We start from the raw sequence: 21,762 nt of genomic DNA on the forward strand, positions 1-21,762 counted from the left end.
ATGAAACCAATATATGGTTTTCTGCTGTTAAAATGAGTATTTTGCAGCCTAAATATCTGCTATTAGTGTTGGTGTTTTATTCAGTGGAATAGTGTTTATTCATTCAATCATAGAATCAAATTTGAAATTGAATAAAATGTGCTATCTTGACTTAAGATTTCAATCAAATTCATGATTCTTGAAATGCATCTTCTCATTGACAATCTGAACAACTCCAAGGTCTTAACTTGAATTAATGGAGTGCAGAATGTCACTGCTATAAATGTATCTGCTGCAGAAAAGCCTTCAGACTCCAGAATTACTTCATATTGTGTTAAGGTGAAAATTAAGGTATATCTTCAATTTACAGATAAATAAGTATGTGAAACCTTTGCTGTCATGGTAAAGGTGTGACAGCATTGCATTGCAAGTATAGCATGTCGAAAAATTTCACCAAAAAAAGTCATAGTATTGCATGTTGAAAGATTTTATGAAAAAAAGTCATATTATAGCAGGTCGAACATTTTCACCAAAAAAAGTCAGTCTAGTATGTCGAAAAATTTCACCAAAAAAAGGCATATAGTATGTTGAAAAATGTCCAAAAAAAGTCATAGCATAGCATGTCAAAAAATTTCATGAAAAAAAAGTCACAGTATAGCATGTTGAAAAATGTCATGAAAAGTCATAGTATAGGATGTCAAAAAAGTTAATGAAGAAAAGTCATAGTATAAAATGTAAAAGAATTTCACCCAAAAAAGTCATAGTATTGCATGTCCAAAAATTTTATGAAAAAGTCATATTATAGCAGGTCGAAAAATTTCACCAGAAAAAGTCAGTCTAGTATGTTGAAAAATTTCACCAAAAAAAGTCATAGTATGGTATGTCGCAAAATTTCATGAAAAGTCATAGTATAGCATGTTGAAAATTTTCACCAAAAAAAGTCATAGCATTTCGAAAAATTTCATGAAAAAACTCATAGTATAGCATGTCGAAAAATTTCACCAAAAAAAATCATAGTATAGTATGTCGAAACATTTCATGAAAAAAGTCATAGTATAGCATGTTGAAAATTTTCACCAAAAAAAGTCATATTATAGCAGGTCGAAAAATTTCACCAGAAAAAGTCAGTCTAGTATGTCGAAAAATGTCACCAAAATGTCACAGTATAGCATGTCGAAAAATTTCATGAAAAAAAGTCATAGCATAGCATGTTGAAAAATTTCACCAAAAAAAGTCATAGTATAGTGTGTCAAAAAATTTCATTAAAAAAAATCATAGTATAGCATGTCAAAAAAAATTCACCGAAAACAGTCATAGTCTAGGATGTGGAAAAAATTTTACCAAAAAAAGTCATAGTATAGGGAAAAATTTCATGAAAAAAAACATAGTATAGCATATAAACAAATTTCACCAAAAAAAGTCATAGTATAGTATGTTGAAAAATTTCACCAAAAACAGTCATAGTACAGTAAGTGGGAAAATGTAATGAAAAAAAGTCATAGTATAGTATTTCGAAAAAAAAGCAAAAAGTCGCAATACAGTATGTTGGAAAAAAAAGTCATTGTATAGCATGTCAATCTTTACAAATGTTAATACAATCTTAACAAAAATGACAAACATTGGTCTTGACCAACATTTAGGCCTAAGACTTTCAGTATTAAAAAAATCCACAATTTTATAATTGTAATTATGCAAAAATAAACTTTATTGTAACTTTTGATGAGCAGAGGAAATACTGCTAACCACAACAGAGAAGTGTAGTATGCAACTAAATGGATCAATAAGCTTTTGACCACAGAGATGGATCAAGATCAATTTCAGCAAAGTGTACCAAGTTATTCTTAAAACCAGTCTCTAAATAATTAAAGATGTGCACATTTTGACAACTTGTACTTTGTGGTAATTAGGAATTGAACAGCCAATGAATCAACTGGACTTAACACTGGTAAACTGCTAGTTTGTAAAACGAAAGTAGCTCACTCAAAAAGAAAATTAACAAACACTGAATGAGTGGATGAATTAGATACTTTACCAAAATACTGTAATGCTATTCACATCATGGAAGAAATACAAGTAACTGTTACTTAAATATGGACCATGTTTTGCAAAAGGCTGTATAGAAAAAAAAAACTGAACACTAGCTTCAGCTTTTAGTAAGAACTTCACACATTTACAGATTATAATACAAAAGGAAAAATACATTTCATAAAAATATTACCACATGCTTTTAATCAATATGGCTTTTGGACTGTGCAGTTAGAACCAAATAACAAGATTCATATATTATGGGTTTGTCTTATTTTTAAGTTGTGCTTTAAAGATAAGTCTGAGTATTCTGGCCAAAATGCAAATGTTGTATTGAAAATACATTCTCCTTTATGAATCATGAGCTCTTATCAAAATTTAAAAATTGATTATTCCTTTGGTTACAGTAAATCTTCTAAGTAATAAAGTAAAATTTCTGATATATAATATCCCCTTATGTTTGGGACCTTTTAGGGAAAAGAAATTTAAGATTTGCTAATAGTCTAATAATATTATAATCTTCTCCAAAATAATAATTAATCTAATATAATTCATTCAAAATAAACTCCAATTAAAGTTAAGCATGAGATCATTTGCATGATAATAACATGGAAGGTTTTTTTAAACAAACAATATTTAAAATACTAGACCTGATCCAAAATAGAACATAAATATACATTTCATTTACATAATAATGTCTTCTGCACTATTACAGTATAACTCCAAAGAATATTAGAATTACAAGTAAATAATAAATAAGATGTGTGAACAAAATGTGAGTTTTGTCGTCGTGCACTAGCACAAGACTCAGTAGTACAGTTACAATGAGAAAAGTTGGTATTAGGCGTTTACCTCGGGTCGGTTTTCCCACATTACAGTTAGGATGACGGGAAATAAAAGAGACCCAAAACAAAACACTGCATTCAGCTTCTCATAACAAAAAGCATAATTTCTAATCCTGCCATTAGCTCACATACTGTATGAATGTGCAGTTAGGCAAATCTGAGGCCTTTTTTCGGCCCAAAGTATCCTCCTCTCTTTACAGTTATTGAGATAGTACATGATCATGATCCCAAACCAAATGCATTGCCCTGGTCTTACTCCGTACCTGGTCTGAAAAATACATTAACAAAAGAGTGTATTTTGTGGAAACCTGCCTCCTCGACCACATCAAGGCTCAAATGGTCAAAGCTGACTTTATCTGAAGTCAGCTCGGTGCAAAAGAGTCACGTATGTACAGAAAAATTGCACTTGTTCAACTGCAAGTATGAGAAAAGTCTGATATAAACTGCTGAGTGAGTGAAACTGTGCTGACCTGTTTCACCTCTACCCTTCAGTTTTTCCTTTTACTCCGAACTGATAGCTCTGAGGTCAAAATCTGTTGAAGACCGTAAACTGCTGTTAAAGTAGGGCTTTTAAACCACAACATTACTTCCTCTTAGAAAGCCATTCTCAACTTATTAATGGTCCTCCCTGCCACACAATGCACATCTTTCAAATCGTACAAGAATCCCTGAAACTCAAAATGGAACGTACTAGAAAACAGAACTTGAATACAAGCACATATGTTACACCAGTTGTGTAAAATATGCCATATTTACATGCCTTACAACAGTGCAAATCTTCCAAAAGCGCCAGGAAAACATTTCTAATGATAGACAGTGAATATACAGAGATAATAGTTAGTATATTGCGTGACACAATTGACTCTGGGTGATGATTACTCGGTGAGTAAGTGATACAAGCGTTGTGTGCGGTGGTTTGTTGACAGAGGTTAGTGAAGAGTGAAGATGCATTGCTTGAATTCTAGTGTACACAGTCTTTGGAGCGTCTTTCAGTGGCTTTGTGTCCAGTCAAATTCATTCTCTCCAGTTAAACTCGACGTGACCAGTCTGCCTGGCTCAGAAAGCGGGGGGGGGGAGGGTGCAAGTGTGTGTGCACAGGAGTGGTATTAGGTTGTGTGTCTTTCGTAGCTAAGACAGTTTGTTTGGTGTTAGTTCCTTTAGGAGGCAGTATCTGTAAGAACAGTGATCTAATGTGGCGGTGTGGAGATCCAGAAGTCTGTGCCAAAAAGCAGATCAATAAAGTGATCAGTCATTAACAGCCCTGTGAGTTGTGCAGTGCGGGGTGTAGCTGAGGGAGGGGCAGTGCTGTCCTCGGAAGTCAACTGAAATGTTATTTTTGTGATGTTTTTTGGTGGCAATGGCTCAGAAGGCAGTGGTGACGGCGTTCCCCCGCCGTGTGCCCAGGCGTATGATTTCCCCCGGCACTGTGTCGAGCTGCTCGTACGCCAGCCGGCCCTCCTCACCTGCCACAAACACAAGGGTTATCTATTAACACCCAAGCAGTGATGACAAATGACTTGCTACTTCTCAGACTGCGATGCAGTCAAAATAGTTCAGCTTTAATTTTCCAACCGGCCACCGTCAGCCGGCGATCTTGTACCTACACTTAAATTGAAGTGTTGTTGACGTTACAGAGCTGTCCGCCGCAGTCTGTTATGAACGTTGTCATTACTACCGCATTGCATTGTGGGATATTCATGCTGGCGTAGTGTCCAGTGTTTGCATGCTGTAATATTTCACCAGAAATAGTATGCTATTCACGTACTATTGGTTTCACAAACTAAAAAATCTCACATACTGTTTTAGCGTAGTAAATAGCATGCTAGTATGGAATTTCAGATGTAACCCATGACTTCTGTATGACATACTATGCTATGACTTTTTATGATTTACCGTACTACTATGGCTTTTTACGTCGTAGTACACTATGATAATATTCAATTGGATACAGACTAGGTGTGAGGTACTTTGTGGCAGCTGAGTACAAAATACAATTCAGAACTACTAAAGTGATTTGTAGAAGTGTAGCAAAAGAACAAGCTGAACAACATTTGATTTTCCAGTAATTTGTTACTCACCAAATGTGAGCAGGGTTTCTATGGCAACATGGCGAAGCTCTTCATCAGCTGAATCACACAGTGCTACCACCGCCTTGATGCTCTCTACTGCCTACAGACAGACAGACAAAAAAACAATGGGCTGATTTAGAACGAGTTTATCTTTTTAATGACATATACATAATGTCAAGTCATGCTAGTAAATGATTGCTTCACGGCCAGTAAACAGAGGAGGAATGATTACAGTGGCCAGCGTACATATGACACGTTATGACGGACTTGAAAAAATGGACCCATTTTTGAAATAGTATCTCTCACAAACTTAGCCTAAATGAACACAAACGGAGACCTAAACTAGCTCCAAATCTCCCCAGTATCACAACTGTAGATGATGTAAAAGGCCACTGACCTGCAGACAGCTGAGAGCTGAACAGGCCGCCCTCTGGCTCTGAACTCCAGCCTCTGACAGTGCGTGGGTGTAGCACTCCAATGCCTGTAGACACACAGATAAACATTCAAACATGGCTTGTGGCATCTGTCAACACTATTTAAACTGTTGTTTGCCTCCATGCGCACGCACACACACGTGCACACACACACACACACACACACACACACACACACACACACACACACACACACACACACACACACACACACACACACACACACACACACACACACACACACACACACACACACACACACACACACACACACACACACACACACACACACACACACACACACACACAAACACACATCTATCAAACATACTCCCTCCTCTCATCACTACTCACTCTGGTCCTGAAGTGGCTGCGTGATGCAGAAGAGAGGTAGTCGGCTGCTGCCTTGTTGACCTGAGGGTCATCTGCAGTGAGCAGGGAGGCCAGGGCCCTCAGGGTGCTGTTTCTAGGCCACAGCGATGACACGGGCACCTCCTCCAGCTCTGCTAGACACCGAGAATAATCCCTACTGCACAGAGCCTCTGCGAACACCTCTGGGGATGACAAAGACACATGTCAGAGGTTTAAACATTATATATCTTGTAGAGCGTAAAGTATAGGGGCCTTTTCTGTGAACCTGACCTGATGAACTTTGCTTATAATTTATATCTTTTGAGGAATTTATCAGTGTTTCACTCTTTAATAATATGTAAAACACTCCCTTGTTCAGACTTTTCTTGTTTTTTCTTTCTTACAATCACACTCATAATCAGCCGTGTTTGTCTGTGTGTTCTCTCTACTTTCTATTTTGTAAAATTGTAGGTGCTTGTGGACAGAAAACCCAAGTGGAAATTGGTTTAGCTTATCTGCTCTTTTAAAAAAAAAAGAAAAGCTAATAAAATGTTGTTTTTTGGTGAAAATCAGAACACTATGAATAATAGTAGTGGATGATGTCGTGTCAGAAAGGTGTAGATCCGTGTTGTGAGTGTCACCCCTTTTTGTTCACCTTCTCTGGCCAGATGCAGGAGGTGCGTCTCCATGTCCTGCACTTCATGTTGTAAGATGTAGCTGTGGAACTGAAACACCGTCAGGACGTCCTGGGAGAGCTCAGCGGCAGGAGGACTGTGTGCCGCCACCAGATCGCTCCTGTCAACCATCTCGCTCACTACGACACCAATCACTGGAGAGGAGAGAAAGACATCGGAGGTCAGAGAAAATTGTTTCGAGCCAACTGGAACTACATTTGCATTGTAAAGATCTATTTAATAGCAACTCTGTGTTCACAGTCTACTCCATTTAGTCGCTTTAATTTCAAGTATTCTGTTTTTAATGTTTTTCTCAACCACATTATATTCTTAGCAGCTACAGTAATCTAATTTTCCCTCAACAACAAGCTTGCGTTGCAAACAAAAAACATGTAATTTCAAGTGCAACCTTTGGCCTGTTTGCATAAAGATAATGGGGATGATCCAACCTGAGTCAGCGCTGTGTGGGTGCCTCTCCTGCAGCACTGCTGTGTAGCGCTGGTTCATGTGTTTGAACACTCTGTCCAGTGTGGTGTGGAAAAGTCCTGCAGACCCGCTGCACTCTGACCACAGAGTCATCAGCTGTGGGCGCTCTGCGAGGCCCGGGAGGACTGAGAACGACAAAACGGAAGGTCAGACGCTACAAACCCTCAAACCAGAGAGTCCCTTCTGTTGCATGGTAATAACTTCTCATAAAATACTTAAATAATAACACACAGATATAAGGTATAAACTGCAAGATTACTACTCTTGAGATACATCTTTGTATGGTAAACAGTAGGACTGTCAAAGTTAACGCGTTAATAACATATTAATGCAAACGGCACTAATTTCTTTATGCAATTGATCTTCCTGAGGTTGTACCGGGCTCAGTTTTAAAACTAGAGTGAAGATATTGGCATCATATGAAATTAAGAAACCTAAGGAATCCATTGGTACCAACCATGTCATACTAGCTCATTGAGAAGGAGGCAAAATAATGCTACAAACTTACGCCACTTTGCCCACTCCCATGTTTATAAGAGTATTAAATACTTGACAAATCTCCCTTTAAGGTACATTATGAACAAGAAATGTGCCATTAATTGCAATTAATCATGGACAATCATGTGACTAATCGCGATTAAATATTTGTATTGATTGACAGCCCTAGTAAACACACATAATACACCAATAGAGCAAAGTGGTTTTCTCTTGTTGGTACCTACCATCAGCAGCAGATGTAATTGCTCCCAGTCTGTCCACGCTGATCTCTGCTAGCTCCTCCAACAGCTGAGTCTGACTGGACAGTTTGAGGAGAAGACTGCGGCGCTGCCACACACCCAGCCCACTGGTCAACAACTGTCATCACAGGAAGAAACAAAAGGCATGTTGCAGTAAACTGTTAATGTCAACTATAACTATTAATTTATAATTTACACTCCAAAGCATGATGTCATGAGGAGCTCTACCTGTATGAGGTGATTACAGTACTGCAGGTGAATGACGATGGCCACGTCCAGGTTCTCGTTTCCAGTGGTGAGCGGCAGGGGGCTTCCTGCCACGCTGTTGCCCACCCCGGTGTCCTCTGTTAGGGCTTCACTCAGGTGTCCTCTGGCTTCTGGATGCTGGCCACTGAGAGGCATATACCCAGAGTCACCACAGAGTGGCAGCAGCATCACACAGAACAGCAATCTACTGTACTTATGATAAAATTAATTTCAATTGGATTCTGCTATCACGCAAGATGTGTTTCATGTGCTTCATGAATTAATAGCTGAGCATTAATTGACTTAAAACCAAGCATCAAGAAGTATCTTACTTCGGCTCTTTTTGTGGTTTTTGGTGTTTGATGCCTCAACAACATCATTTTATTTACCATTTTCAGTGCAGACACTTCCACAGTTAAACGCCATGATACAATAACAACATGTGCGTAGTGTCGATGTCAGCAGACACAAAGTGCCTCCGTCCATCCATCTCTTACTCACCCGATCCTTTCTCCGTCTGTATCAAAAAGCGGAGACCTCTGTGGGAGGGTACAGAGAACGGCGTTATCGTCTCCAGTATCCTCGTCATCAAAGTCAGAGGTGTTGAGGAAGTCGAAACTCTCCAGGGCACTCTCCACCGTCAGACTGAGGCTGGATGACCGGCTCCTGTGACCCGGGAGACGGCACTGTGAAGAAGGGAGGAGAGAGTGGTTCAATAACCCTTTACTCTTACAAATCCTTAACCTGCCACAGTCCATTCCAGTAACTCCAGTACTCAAATTGCTTTTTTTCGATTTATGTACTCAATCATAAGTCTTTTTTTTTTCTTTCTTACAAACTTTCTTACTTATTTGTTATCGTTATTTGAGAATAGATATTTTCTAAATATTCTGACAGTGCGTCAGATGCACTCCAGATTGACCGCCTCTCCAAAATAAAAGCCCCATGTACAGTGGAAGGTCTGTTGATGTCTGTTACAAGATGATGCATTTAGTTTTCTAAAGATTACCCAAACTCATTTTAAACTCTAATAAACACTGATATTTAGTCTTCATTCTTTTTGCATGCCAACTTTTTTCCTTGTTTGACTGATGAGGAAGTTAAAGATTTATGGATTATGTAATGTAATTAGCATAGAAATAAAATAGAAAAAAATATTTCTATAGTAATTAGTTACTATTTTGGACAGTAAAATAAATAATATAAAAAATTTGGTTCAAAGTAACATTCCTTGATTTTTTTTCTTCATCCTATGTTCTTTCCTATAGAAGATACAGTACACACATAAATTAGAAATGAAGACAGGGGTCACCTTGAGCAGGTCCTCCAGACGCATCACTTCCTGCTCCAGGTCCTGCAGCTCTCGGCAGCGGTGATTCAGAGACTCCAGCCTCATCAGCAGGCTGTGGATGGCCTCCTCCAAGCTGCTCTCGAGGAAAGCCCTGCTCCCCTCTCCTGCCCAGCTCAGACTTCCTCCTCCCTCCGTCGAGCTCCCACTTGGTGGCACAATGTCCGAAGAAGTCAGCCTCTTCACGAGCTGCCTGGTCAGGCTGCCCGCCTCCTCTGTGTCCAGCTCCACGGGTTTCAGTTCATCAGAGTGGTCTAAGAAAACATCCTCTGGAGCCACTGTAGACAGGTGGCCGTCAGAGCACAGGGACGGGGCGGCTGAATCACAGTTGGAGCCAGAATTTCGCTGGGACTCTGTTCGCTCCCACTCAGAGTCCTCTGCCACCTCGGCTTCATCACTGGCAAGGCTGGCACTGGTTCCCCTACTTCCTCTACTACCCGTCTCCCCATCCTCTTCGTACTCCTCCTCTTCCTCCTCCTCCTCCTCCTCTTCCTCCTCCTCCTCTAAATGCTCCTCAGCGATGGAGTCCTCCCTTGTTGGGAGGATTTGTGTATGTGACAGGTCCATTTCTGGGGGGGTGACTGTGATCTCAGGGTTGGACTGGCCTGGGGAGTGGGAGCTTGGGGCGGGGCTGGGCGAGGAGCCAGAGGTGTCCGAGAAGGTGAAGGAGAGGCGCTTGCACTCGGCCACGCCGCAGCCACCGTTCTCAAAGACATCATCTGGTAAAGTGGACTGAAAAGAGAGACGGGGCGGTAAATATGTGAAGCAAAAAAGATGGAAGATTAAAGCTACAGTTGGTAACTTTGATTAAAAATAACTTATCATATTCTCTCAAACTGTCACTATATCCTGACAGTAGTACATGACAGATAATCTGTGAAAAAAAATCAGGTTCCTCTGCCTCCTCCTGGTGCTCCTAATGCCTGAGTGAAAACAACCAACCAGAGCCGAGAAGTCTCCAAAGCAGCTGTCAATCACTGCTCACAAAGCTCATTAACTCCGATAAAACTGTTAAACTAGGCAGCGCTGATGAAATACAAATCAAGATTCTGTGACTGTAATTCACAAGTTTGCCACGGCCGGTGGGCGGTGCTTGGTTTTGGCTCGACTGTTTTCAACATGGAGGCCGGCGTCACAATCTTTTTTATTTATTTGATCAGCGCTGCCTAGTTTGACAGTTGATCGGAGTCAATGAGCTTCCCGAGCTGATTGACAACTGCTTTAGAGACTGCTGGGCTCTGATTGGCTGTTTTCCTGTGTGCAAATGCCATTTAGGAGCACTAAGGGAAGCAAATGAACCTGTTTATTCACAGATTATCGGTCTCATGTACTACTGTCAGGAGTATATATATTATATATATGAATATATATATAGTGACAGTTTGAGCAAATATAAAAAGTTATTTTTAATCAAACTTACCAACTGTAGCTTTAAGACTGAGATACAGCTTGAAATCAGTGCACATAAGATGAAAAAGTACAAGAAGGCTCCCAAGTGGAAAAAGAGATGGCAGACCTACTTAAAACATCCACTCTAACTCTTTCTTTCTAAATTCTTATGATAGAATCACAGTAAGGAAAATCTGAATAGAAAGACATAACACATGCAAATAAACATGCAAAAAGCCACACATGGCATTCTGCACATCACAGAAAGGGACTGGACTAGCCCAAGTGTGTCCACACCAGCATAGGAATACATCCCCATCATGTCAATGAGGTAGAGGTCACACAAAAGTCAGGTGAGGGGCCACAACACACTCACATAGACCTCCAGACTGGATTTGGGCCTTGGCCGCAGAGAGGCCAGGTCACCAAACGAGCGACTGCGCCTTAGCTTCTCTAGCAGGGTGTCTCGGAGCATGTGCAGGAAGGAGAGGCGCTGGCGCTCCACGGGATATGGCCGCCACTTCTTTACACAATGCACGCAGGCAAATAGGACAAGGTGTTGGGTATTCGAGTGGTGAGTGAGATGCAGGAGGGATGGGTAAACGTGTAGAGTGGGACAGAGTGTGGGTAAGGGGGGTGTTGACGTGGAAATGCAAAGGAGAGGAGGATAGCAGGGAAATGGGTGAGGGTTAGTTTAGGGGTAGCACTGGCGTTGCTATCATAAGCATGATGCATCAACACAAAAAAATGTATGCAATATCATGGCGCCATGATAAAAAATAAGCATAGGATGCAGACAGGTTAGTGTGCAGGGACTAGGGAGGTGAATTCACCCTGTTTTATAACTATAACAATAACGTTCAGATGTTTTTCTAGCCTAGATGGTGACATTTCTCAGCTCTACAAAAACTACTGTTTCACAACAGACTAATGAAGCCAAAGGAGGTTTGTGTGTTGGACTCACAAAGAAGGAGGTGTCCTGGAAAGTGGGGGTCTCCGGTGTGCCCTGGCTGTAGACTGACACTCGTCTCTGGAGAGCTGTGGCTTTGCTCACGTTACCAGATGACAGAGTCAGGTCCTCGACATCGAAGGGGCTTAAGGAGGGAATGAAAACAAGACACTTATTGTGATTGCTCTACTGTATGTGATTTATCTATGCCTACCTACATGTACTGTATACGTGATTTCATTCATTTGGTTTTGTCATAGCGGAGGATTTAGTTGCTTAGTAAACTTCCATGACTTGTAATGACCACGTTTCTCCACCAGATGGCCGAAAACCACAAGTAATGAATTTAAAGCTACCACATGAATAACAGTTACTGGTGGTGTTTACTGGTAACTTAACATAGGCCAGGGATTGAGATACTAGCTATACGACATATCACTGTTGAGTAGCACACTTGTGAGATAAAATCATAATGTTGAGAGGCTCTGTAGAAATACCTGTCTGAAACACTGCAAACCCAACATTTATCCCTGTCATAAACCGAAAACAAAACATACTCACCCTAGAGCTGCAACAATGAATCAATTAATCAAGTAGTTGTCAACTATTAAACTAACTGCCAACTATTTTGTTAATCGATTAAATCAGATTCCAGCTTCTTAAATGTGAATATTTTTCTGGTTTCTTTACTCCTCTACGACAGTAAACTGAATATCTTTGAGTTCTGGACAAAACAAGACATTTGAGGACGTCATCTTGGGCTTTGGGAAACACTGATCGACATTTTTCACCATTTTCAGACATTTTATAGACCAAACAACTGATTGATTAATCGAGAAAATAAATAATCGTTAGATGCAGCCCTAATATGAAATTTAATTGAAACTTTATGTATGTATAAGAGTCAACTTACTACCACGTCACCTCCAGGTTGAGTTTGATGGTCCCCAGGTCATTGACGTCCACAGCCACCACCTGTGGCATGGCGGTAAACAGCTCCTTGGTCTCACAGATGACGCTGCCCACCAGCAAGTGAGTGGCCAGGCCCTTCAACTCCGTCACCTGATTGAGGCCAAAGACAACATTTATTTACTACTCAGGTTCTTCTGACATCATGACATGAGTCAGGCGATTCTTTGATGAATTGTTTTCTTACACCAACTGTAATTAAATATGATCATGATCTATCAGAATTATCACCAATCTGAGGTGAGTTTGGTTTTTGGCTCTCACCATACTGTTTTTTTGCAACCAGATGTGACACAAGAGGGTGGAGCTAAGTACAACCGAACACTGAATAAGACATTTTTAGGCGACCACAATGTTACAATTAACTTTCATGAACTGAAAACGGACTGTGAAAGGGTTAAAGTTGTAAGACGAAAAAATACAGACAACTCCCAGACCGGACAACGCCGTGGTAGCGACCTGTCAATCACAAGGTAGCCACGCCCTAAAGCATACCCTGCTTTATGGTCTATTTGACTCTAAATAGGACCATAATTTACTAAATGAACATCATGCTGTGTTGAAGAAGACTTGAAACTAGCGATTGAGACCATAAACTCATGTCTACAATGTTTACTGAGGTAATAAATCAAGTGAGAAGTAGGCTCATGTTCTCATAGACTTCTATACAATCAGACTTCTTTTTGCAACCAGAGGAGTCGCCCCCTGCTGGCTATTAGAAAGAATGCAAGTTTAAGGCACTTCAGCATTGGCTTCACTTCTCAGACCCTGAGGTAGCCCACTGGCTTCTGATTTCTACATTGTTCTTTTCTTTACCCTGCACGGTGTTGATTTACTGAAGTACAAAGTAAGCATATCTGGATTCCTTCAGTACCTTGATGTTGATGAGGTCAGTGATGAGAGGCATGAAGACCATCTCGTCTCCATCCCAACTCTGTCTGGAGTTCACTTCAATTCTTCCCTTCAACTTCCACCGCTGGCGACCGTACCGCATAAAGATCTGAAGGAAGGAAAGAATGGGAAGACAGTGTAAAAAAAGAAAAAGGTGAAACCTGAGTAGCACATACTCTATAGTGACATTTTTTATTAAGACAAGATGGATCTCATTTAATCATTTCATTCTGCTGGAAAATACCAAACTTAAAGTATAAATTTTTCAGTCCTAACTGGTTGTGCAATATTTCACACCCAGATTTCAATGTGAAAGTAGAGTTGTTTTTAACAGCCCTGTGTTACATAAAAAAAGAAGAACTTGCCTCATACTGGTCTCCAGGACAGAGCCGAGCGAAGCCTGCCAAACCTGTCAGAGAGAGGAAATTGATTTTTAAAAAATACTTTTTTTACAGGATATGTGGGGAAAAAAAACAAGCCAAATAACCTGTTTTGTTTTTAGGTAATTTTAGTATTTAGCTGGGTGATTTACAATATAGGTATTCGGTGTCTTCTACAGTACACAAACATGGCGTAGATGGACATATAGATCTTGATTCTGTTACAGGATAAGGCTTTCCCACATGGTTAATGACGATGCTCCATACTATGTTGTAGTGAATACAGCATGATGATCAGCTCATCCCCAAAAAACATTCTTCTCACATCAGTGGATTAATGCCTCTTATTTCAGGTATCAACATCAGTGTGTGAGTGGGCTTCATTTTTCTCACCTTTCATTTTGATATGAAACTCCCCGAGCAGGTTCTCCAGTTCGCTCTCAAACGTGCTCATGTTCTGGAGAAGATAGAGAGAGATAATACTGATCACATAAACAGCCCTTTGTTACACAAGACTAGAACAACAGTAGTAATCAAGTTATCTCGAGAGACTTTGACAAAGACAGTCAACACTAAACAGGACGGCTGGTGTATACGCCCTCAGGGCAGGTGATGACAGGTGTGTGTGTTATTGGGATTTAATGGTCATTCTGTAATTATGTGACAATACATGTGTTTACAAATGACAGTGTAATTTGTATTAGATATTTAAGTATATTGTGGGTGTTGTCAGCTGTGATTCAATGTTTAATACCTGGTCATTTATTAGATAATTGCCCATGCATACTTTATATGACTTTGACAAGGGCCAGTACCTCGGTGTATTCCTTGTAGCGGCGGTTGACCTCTGCAATGCTCTCCTTGGTGCCTTTAGTGGAGGGCGAGGCGGAGAAGGCCTGCTTCATCCGGCTGGCACCGTCCCTCAGACGGCTCTGGATGCAGAAGGCCTCGTACAGCTCGTCCACCTGAAAGCAACACACAGAGTCCCTTCCATCTTTAATAAATGCTCCGCAAGGACAAGCATGCATTCATGCAAACTTTCACGTTCATTAGTGCACACGCATACACACACGAAAAGAGAAACTTCAGCACTAATGAAACGAGGAGAGTCTTTGAAGTTTGAAACCCTCCATACGTTATACATCAAACCATCCCTGGGCAGGAGGCAAACTCCCCCAAAAAAACTTCCAACTGCCATCTAAATTATTCTGAATGTGTTCACATCTCACTGGGATTCATTCAAGGATGCCCAACACAGCTTTAGGCTTGAGCAGTAGTCGGTAACATTTATCAACGGGTCCTCAACAACAGCAAAAAGAATCATTATTGAGAATGAAACACTGATGAAATGTAAGAAAAGATGGTCTAAATAACAGGTTAAATGTGTCTTACACACACTTACACTTACACACTGTAAGAATTTCTTACAGATTCCAGAAAGATGCTGCAAAGGTAGAGACAATGAAAGAGTTAATCTCATCAAAAGAGAAAAGACAAGACGGAGACAACCAGATAAACTGAGGAGAAAAGATTCTGAACTGAGCCGATACAGCTGGTACGTATCAGCGTGACTGTATTCTCCACGGGCAGACGCCTGTGCCGTCCAAGTCTGCGACCCCAGTGGGACACTCCCAAAGAGGGGGAACAACAGACGGCGTTTAGAGCTCATTTGGAGACGTCTGCCCGACTTCAGTTTGCAGCACCAGACGGATCTAACCCAAACCCACAGGGAGAGGGAACGGCTCCACCGACATCCTGCTGCCTTACTGTGAGCTGAAATGAAACCTTCAGGATAAGATGATGTTGTTACCACATCAGTAATAGCTTTATTGAGCCCAATGGTGAGACATCTACATTTCTGGAAAGCCAAAGGTGATGAGCTTGTTGGCTACTTTCCTGGTTTTTACAAGGTACTTTTATATTTCTGCCCATTTTGACTGTTCTAACCGGTTTTGTTTTAATTATTTTCTTAATTATTGAAGTGTTTTTTTGTATTTTCTATCTTGTTTCTTGTCTTCTCATCTCTTTATAATACTTAAGCAAATTTCAGGATTTTTGAGGTGGTAAGCCAGATATGTCAATCAGAACCAGATGTTAACCTCATGGTGGTGCTAGAGGAAAAGTGCGAAAATCACCAAAATCAGGATGATTAATCCTCTGGAGACCATGAATGTCTGTGCAAAATCTCATGGTAATCCATTAAAATAGTTGTTGAGTTCATCCCATGCCATTAGCATGGCTAAAATAGGCACAAAGTAGGCACAATGTATTATCAAACTACACCGAATTTCAATTTATAATCTCTCAAATGAAAGTAAAAGTCCATCAATTCTTCTTAGATGCTGAAAACAAAAGTGCACTTTTGCTGAGTCACTCAAAGTAATTTCTCTCAGAAACCACAATTTACCAGCAGACCATATTGTCAGCATCCTGTCTGTCTAATTTCCTGCCTTCCCCGAATTCACATATGATCGGAGTGGCAGCCGGGCAAAACAAAACACCTCTGGTGAGCCTCATCAAAGGGAAATACTGCAGCCTGGCTGACGAGAGCGCTGAAATATTGATGCCTCGTGCTCTTTATGGCACTCATTAGGGAGAAGCGGGAGAAAATGGGCCATTCTGGCTCCTGCCGTCCTAACAGCTTCTCCGAGTGTTTGTTTGTGCATCTTTGTGTTTGAACCGCATACTGCCAGCATGTGTGAGCGGACTATGTGACTGTGGACATGTTTATATGTGTACAGAGAGCATGTAGTTGTTGTGTCGGGTGGCCACATGAGGGTTTATGGTAAAAAGTGAGAGTGGGATGTTTCTGTTCTACAGGACGGGTAGCCTGATGACGTTATAATTACTTATCTGGGCACAAACACATCCAGAAAGCACCCAACCCAATTCCTCCAACTCCACCTCAAACCAACCCCCACCCCCGACTGGGACCCAGCCCCGTCTGTCTGTCTGTCTGTGGTATGTGGTGTATGCGGCGGGGCTGCAGCAGCTGAGCTGAGCCAGCTATAAAATACCCTCCAACCATCACTGTTATTCTCAGCTCTCAGATTCACGTGGAGCTGAATCAGAGCCAACAATCAAAAAGCTTTAAAACATGTTTGATTACAACAAAACACGGGAAAACATGAACAGCGGACTCCATTTTTCGTTGTGGGTGAAGCTGAACATTCATCCATGTGAACTTTTGCACTGATTGAGTCAAGAAATAGGACATTATTGTACTCACATAAATGAGTAGGCAACTACAAATGAGTTATTCATTTGGAGAAAATGATGTGTAACAAAATAGGGCCTTCACAAACTGGGGCTGATGAATAGCCATCATTCTTCTCAGGCAATCAGTAATCATATCATTATCAGCTAATTAAGCTCATTTTTGTCCCCAATTACAATAGCCCCTCTCTGCCTTCAAGGAAATGTCCTTGTGAAGGTCAGCCAAGCTCCACCCCAGAGGACGGCCGTCGGCATATTGCTGCACCTCGGGCGCATTTCACCCCAGAAAAAAAAGAAACGTTAAAGGCAAAACACAAACAAAGAAAGAAACCTCAACACAGGAAGACGGATAAAATGTGTAATAAAATTAAAAAAAACATATACACATGTATTATATAGAATATCATATCTCGAGCTGTTCATGACTGTGTATTTAATATTTTCTCTCCGTTCTCTTCCGGAGTTTTTGTGTTAGTGAAGACATTGATCTTAAAAGTCACGCAGTAACATCATCAAACAAAAAAATAAATAAATTAGGAAATTAAAAATCAATTATTAGTTTCAGTCATGTTGCAAAAAATGCCATAAACTCTGGTTCCAGCTTTTTAAATGTCATTATTTTCCATGATAATAAACTGAATATTTGGGGGTTTTGGACTCTTACTTGGACAAACACATCACCTTGGGCTCCTGGGACTTGTAATGACATTTCTTACTACATTTAGACATTTTATAGATTAAATGATTAAACAATGAATCAATAAAATAATCAAAAGGCATGGATCTATGTAAAACTATACATCCATAACCCTCCTAACAAATAATGGATTATTTTATTATTTTGTTAACTTAATCAATAGCAATAATATTCTACAAACAATTACACTAAATATGGCACCAGCAGTGTGCTCATTTAAAGATCTATTTCAATACAAAAAACAAACCTGCTTTAAAATTCCTCCCATAAAAAAACCATCTGAACCTTCTTAATTAACTCTTACCAGATGCGAACAGATATTAAATGTAAATGTATTCTACATTGAGTCCTCTATTGGACTCAGAGTCCCTGTATTAATTACAGCCATGACAAAACCTGAATGGCTCAGAGACCCAGAGAGGGATTATGGGAAAATCTTTATTGGGAAAATCAATTATGCCCAGGGTGAGGATAATATTGTGTTCACATTTATGAAGGTTGAGATATCCATTTTGCCTCTTATTTTTAAGTCCCTCCCAAGCTAATCCTTGTAAAACGACTAAATAATAATACTTGTTTGGTGGTTTGACACCACAGTCGGAGGTAAATGTGGAGCTTTTTTATTAAGTATCACTGGGAGTTTTAAAGGATTGTCTCTGTATCTACTCTATATCTGACTTTAAACTGAGGGATTTAAAATATGAGCGGAGAATCTTTAGGATATAGCAGCAATCCTCTTAAGATATGGCCATTATCCTGGATTGTATGTGAGGTGCACACAGACACACACACACTTTCTGCCAGAGGGCGAGTTATTATAAGCAGATTAAAATAGGCGGGCCGCATCAAACACCATCAAACACACTGTGGGTGAGTGGGTGTGGGCGTGTGTGTGTGTGTGTGTGTGTGTGTATGTGTGTGTGTGTGTGTGTGTGTGTGTGTGTGTGGTGGCTAGATTAGCATTCAAGGGAAGAGGGGAAAGCAAAATGGCCCTATATAAAAAATAATCACATGCAAAGTATTTACACTCATTCTGGATTGAATTTGGCACCATTAACACACAAACACACACTTTCTTTCTCTCTAGGGGGAAGAGGAGGCGCCTGGCAGCCGCTCTTCTCACCTTCAATCTATGTCACTCATCTCCTTAATGATGTCTTGCTGAAACTAGCACACACACACACACACATCTACACACACACACACACACACACACACACACACAACATAGACCCTCTCCCATGCAGGACATCATAGGGGTTGCATTGGGCCACCTGCCTCCTCCATGTGTGCAAATTACTGCTCGGACATCTGCAGGCAGCCAGCAGCACGAGCAGGAACAAAAGACCGGGCTGATATGAGTCACACAAACACACACACACACACACAAACACACATACATACACACATACACACTAACAACTTGCTGATGGATGATTGTTAAGTCATCCCTCACGGCAGCTGTCCTGCACAAAGAGAGACGCCTGCGCCGCAGCACAAATGCTGACAAACACGTACCCACCTACTGCAGCTCACAGCTGCTGAATATATAACTGAAGATGTGTTTTATTGTCCTGCTCTGAGATGAGGTAAAGTACATGTGCTGCTTTTTTTTTTACAGTTTTATTCATACTGTATGTGCCTGACAATTTGTTTAAACAGCCAATCAATGATGTGTATACTGTATCTGTAAGACACTAAAATATACTCAGCTTAATGACAAAATACTTAATGATGTTCATTTACACACGTTCATTTTCATAACAGCATATTGCTCTACTGAGGGAGCAATTTCTATCTCTGAGATAATCATCACTCTGTCTGATGGTACAAATGGAAACAAATAAAGATGACGGTGTCCTTTACGAGCCAATCAGCACTACTGCTCTCCTAAAATACATGTGTACTTCGTGTTTCCATCTTGTGGACATGGCTGGGCCACAATTAGCACACTGAAAGCTTCATAATGCTCGACATCGAACGACAAATACACTGATACGATATATCTGCATGCAGCTAAATGGTTCCCTCCCCATTTTTCCAGCCTTTGCTGAATCAGTTTCCAATTAGGGGAGGTTATTTAAGCGAATGGGAGTCTCGGATCTGTTTGACTGATGAAGACACACTTGGCGTCGAAACGTTAGTCTAATAAAATTGACTGTCTTAAATCTGTGTGCTCCAGTGTGCGTTGGACCTGGTCTCTGAAGTCTCTCCTGTTACGATATACAGTATCTGCAATAAGCAGTCTAGCTTAACAAAACATATTATATCATATTATGTATGTATGTATAATGTCTATTATATATACACAGTACAATTATCTGTCTGAAAGGAACTGATTGATAATTGATAACTGAATAAACACATAGCTAGCGTCCAAAATGTCATACTAACATACTAACATGCTATTTAGTACGCTAAAACAGTATGTGAGTTTTTTTATTATGTCCGAAACCAATAGTATGTGAATTGCTTACTGTTTCCAGTGAACTATGCCGGCACAAATATCCCATAATTCAATGCGGTAGTGACGACAACGCTCGTAACAGACGTTGACGGACAGCTCTGTAACATCAATAACACTTCAATTTAAGTGTAAGTATAAGATTTCACTTTGCTAGGCGTAATATATATTTAAAATTAGTTCAGACTTTGATTCTCACAAATCATTGTTTGGTCACATGAGGTTGGCACAAGTTACCATGGTTACACGTCTCCAACCGGCAAGGAGGCTCTCAGGAAGTGACGACGTAAATTACTGCTCAGTGCGTCCGAAAAGATACATACTACTGTTTATTCACACAAAAGTACGTTGAACAATAGTTCACATATGGAGTGCTTAGTATTTTGGATGGAGTAATACAGTATTAGAGCTCTGTCAAAGGCTAATTATCAACCTACGGTTAGGAACACAGCATCAGTTCACAACTAGAGCCACTCTTTATATACAGTAAGGATGAGGCCAACTCTTTGTGCGTGTGTGTGTTTTTTTAATTTCCTGACCACGATGCTTTTGTGGTTGGCCGATTCTCTTAGCTGGACATTCAGCAATTGATCGCACTCAATAGCTATCTGCTGATGCTGAGGTTTGGAAAATTAACTGTCCTGTGTGTGTGTGTGTGTGTGTGTGTGTGTGTGTGTCTACGGAGCAAACGGGGCATCAAGGGCTCCTAGCTGACTTGGCATTGGCATAAGTTTTATTAATGAATCCAGCATGCATTTCCTCTTCCCTACTTAACTTTATACTTAAATTAAAATTCACTTCAAATGAATATTATAAGTCTAATAAAGAAGACTTGATTGAATTTGTTTTACTAGGGCTGTCAATCTATTAAAATATTTAATCGTGATTAATTGCAAATTAATCGCACATCTGTTCAAAATGTACCTTAAAGGGAGATCTGTCAAGTATTTAATACTCTTAGCCACATGGGAATGGACAAATATGCTGCTTTATGGGTCAAGGGACCCCTTTGAAAATGCCAGTTTTTCCTGCCAAACTTTTGCATAAGTTTGGAGCGTTATTTAACCTCCTTCCCAACAAGCTAGCATAACATGGTTTAACATGTTAAACATGGCAAAAATATGCTCAAATCATAACATGGCAAACTGCAGCCCAACAGGCAACAACAGCTGTCAGTGTGTCAGTGTGCTGACTTGACTATGACTTGCCCCAAACTGCATGTGATTATCATAAAGTGGGCATGTCTGTAAAGGGGAGACTCGTGGGTACCCATAGAACCCATTTTCATTCACATATCTTGAGGTCAGAGGTCAAGGGACCCCTTTGAAAAGGGCCATGACAGTTTTTCCTCGCCAAAATTTAGCGTAAGTTTGAAGCGTTATTTAGCCTAGTAAGCTAGTATGACATGGTTGGTACCAATGAGCCTGCTACAACCTAAAAATCAAGTCCTCTGAAACTGATGTTGTACAAGGCCATTTCAGGTTGACATTAAGAAGTTACATCCAACATTATCAGAGCATCATACCTCTGTTAGAAGACTAGAAACTGATCATTTCAAATAATGACAAAGAATTGGTGAAAATAAATAAAATTTAAACTATTTCAATTTCCAG

At 40.3% G+C, this 21,762-nt stretch overlaps 2 protein-coding genes across 9 annotated transcripts in view; one reads left to right on the forward strand and one right to left on the reverse strand.

Annotated features, from left to right (window-relative positions):
- acot13 (acyl-CoA thioesterase 13) overlaps positions 1 to 21,762 on the forward strand; it is a 195,218-nt gene that overhangs the window by 13,962 nt on the left and 159,494 nt on the right. The window lies entirely within an intron of this gene.
- Positions 1,653 to 21,762, reverse strand: part of ripor2 (RHO family interacting cell polarization regulator 2) — a 76,677-nt gene continuing 56,567 nt past the window's right edge. For 5 of the 8 annotated variants that reach the window (XM_074612571.1, XM_074612572.1, XM_074612570.1 and 2 more), the window contains exons 7-23: positions 14,588 to 14,737; positions 14,166 to 14,229; positions 13,758 to 13,801; positions 13,376 to 13,501; positions 12,446 to 12,594; positions 11,548 to 11,677; positions 10,960 to 11,106; positions 9,159 to 9,926; positions 8,348 to 8,532; positions 7,829 to 7,991; positions 7,586 to 7,718; positions 6,827 to 6,988; positions 6,359 to 6,532; positions 5,707 to 5,906; positions 5,316 to 5,399; positions 4,928 to 5,018; positions 1,653 to 4,312 (exon numbers count right to left, since the gene is read on the reverse strand). In XM_074612571.1, coding sequence (XP_074468672.1) covers positions 4,212 to 4,312; positions 4,928 to 5,018; positions 5,316 to 5,399; positions 5,707 to 5,906; positions 6,359 to 6,532; positions 6,827 to 6,988; positions 7,586 to 7,718; positions 7,829 to 7,991; positions 8,348 to 8,532; positions 9,159 to 9,926; positions 10,960 to 11,106; positions 11,548 to 11,677; positions 12,446 to 12,594; positions 13,376 to 13,501; positions 13,758 to 13,801; positions 14,166 to 14,229; positions 14,588 to 14,737 — 2,871 coding nt within the window. In that variant the 3' untranslated portion in view covers positions 1,653 to 4,211. The remainder of the gene's footprint in view (positions 4,313 to 4,927; positions 5,019 to 5,315; positions 5,400 to 5,706; positions 5,907 to 6,358; positions 6,533 to 6,826; positions 6,989 to 7,585; positions 7,719 to 7,828; positions 7,992 to 8,347; positions 8,533 to 9,158; positions 9,927 to 10,959; positions 11,107 to 11,547; positions 11,678 to 12,445; positions 12,595 to 13,375; positions 13,502 to 13,757; positions 13,802 to 14,165; positions 14,230 to 14,587; positions 14,738 to 21,762) is intronic. The other 3 variants (XM_074612574.1, XM_074612568.1, XM_074612567.1) reach the window with 2 other exon arrangements.

The sequence above is a fragment of the Sebastes fasciatus genome, chromosome 17 (genome assembly GCF_043250625.1).
Source record: "Sebastes fasciatus isolate fSebFas1 chromosome 17, fSebFas1.pri, whole genome shotgun sequence".
Lineage (NCBI taxonomy): Eukaryota > Metazoa > Chordata > Actinopteri > Perciformes > Sebastidae > Sebastes > Sebastes fasciatus.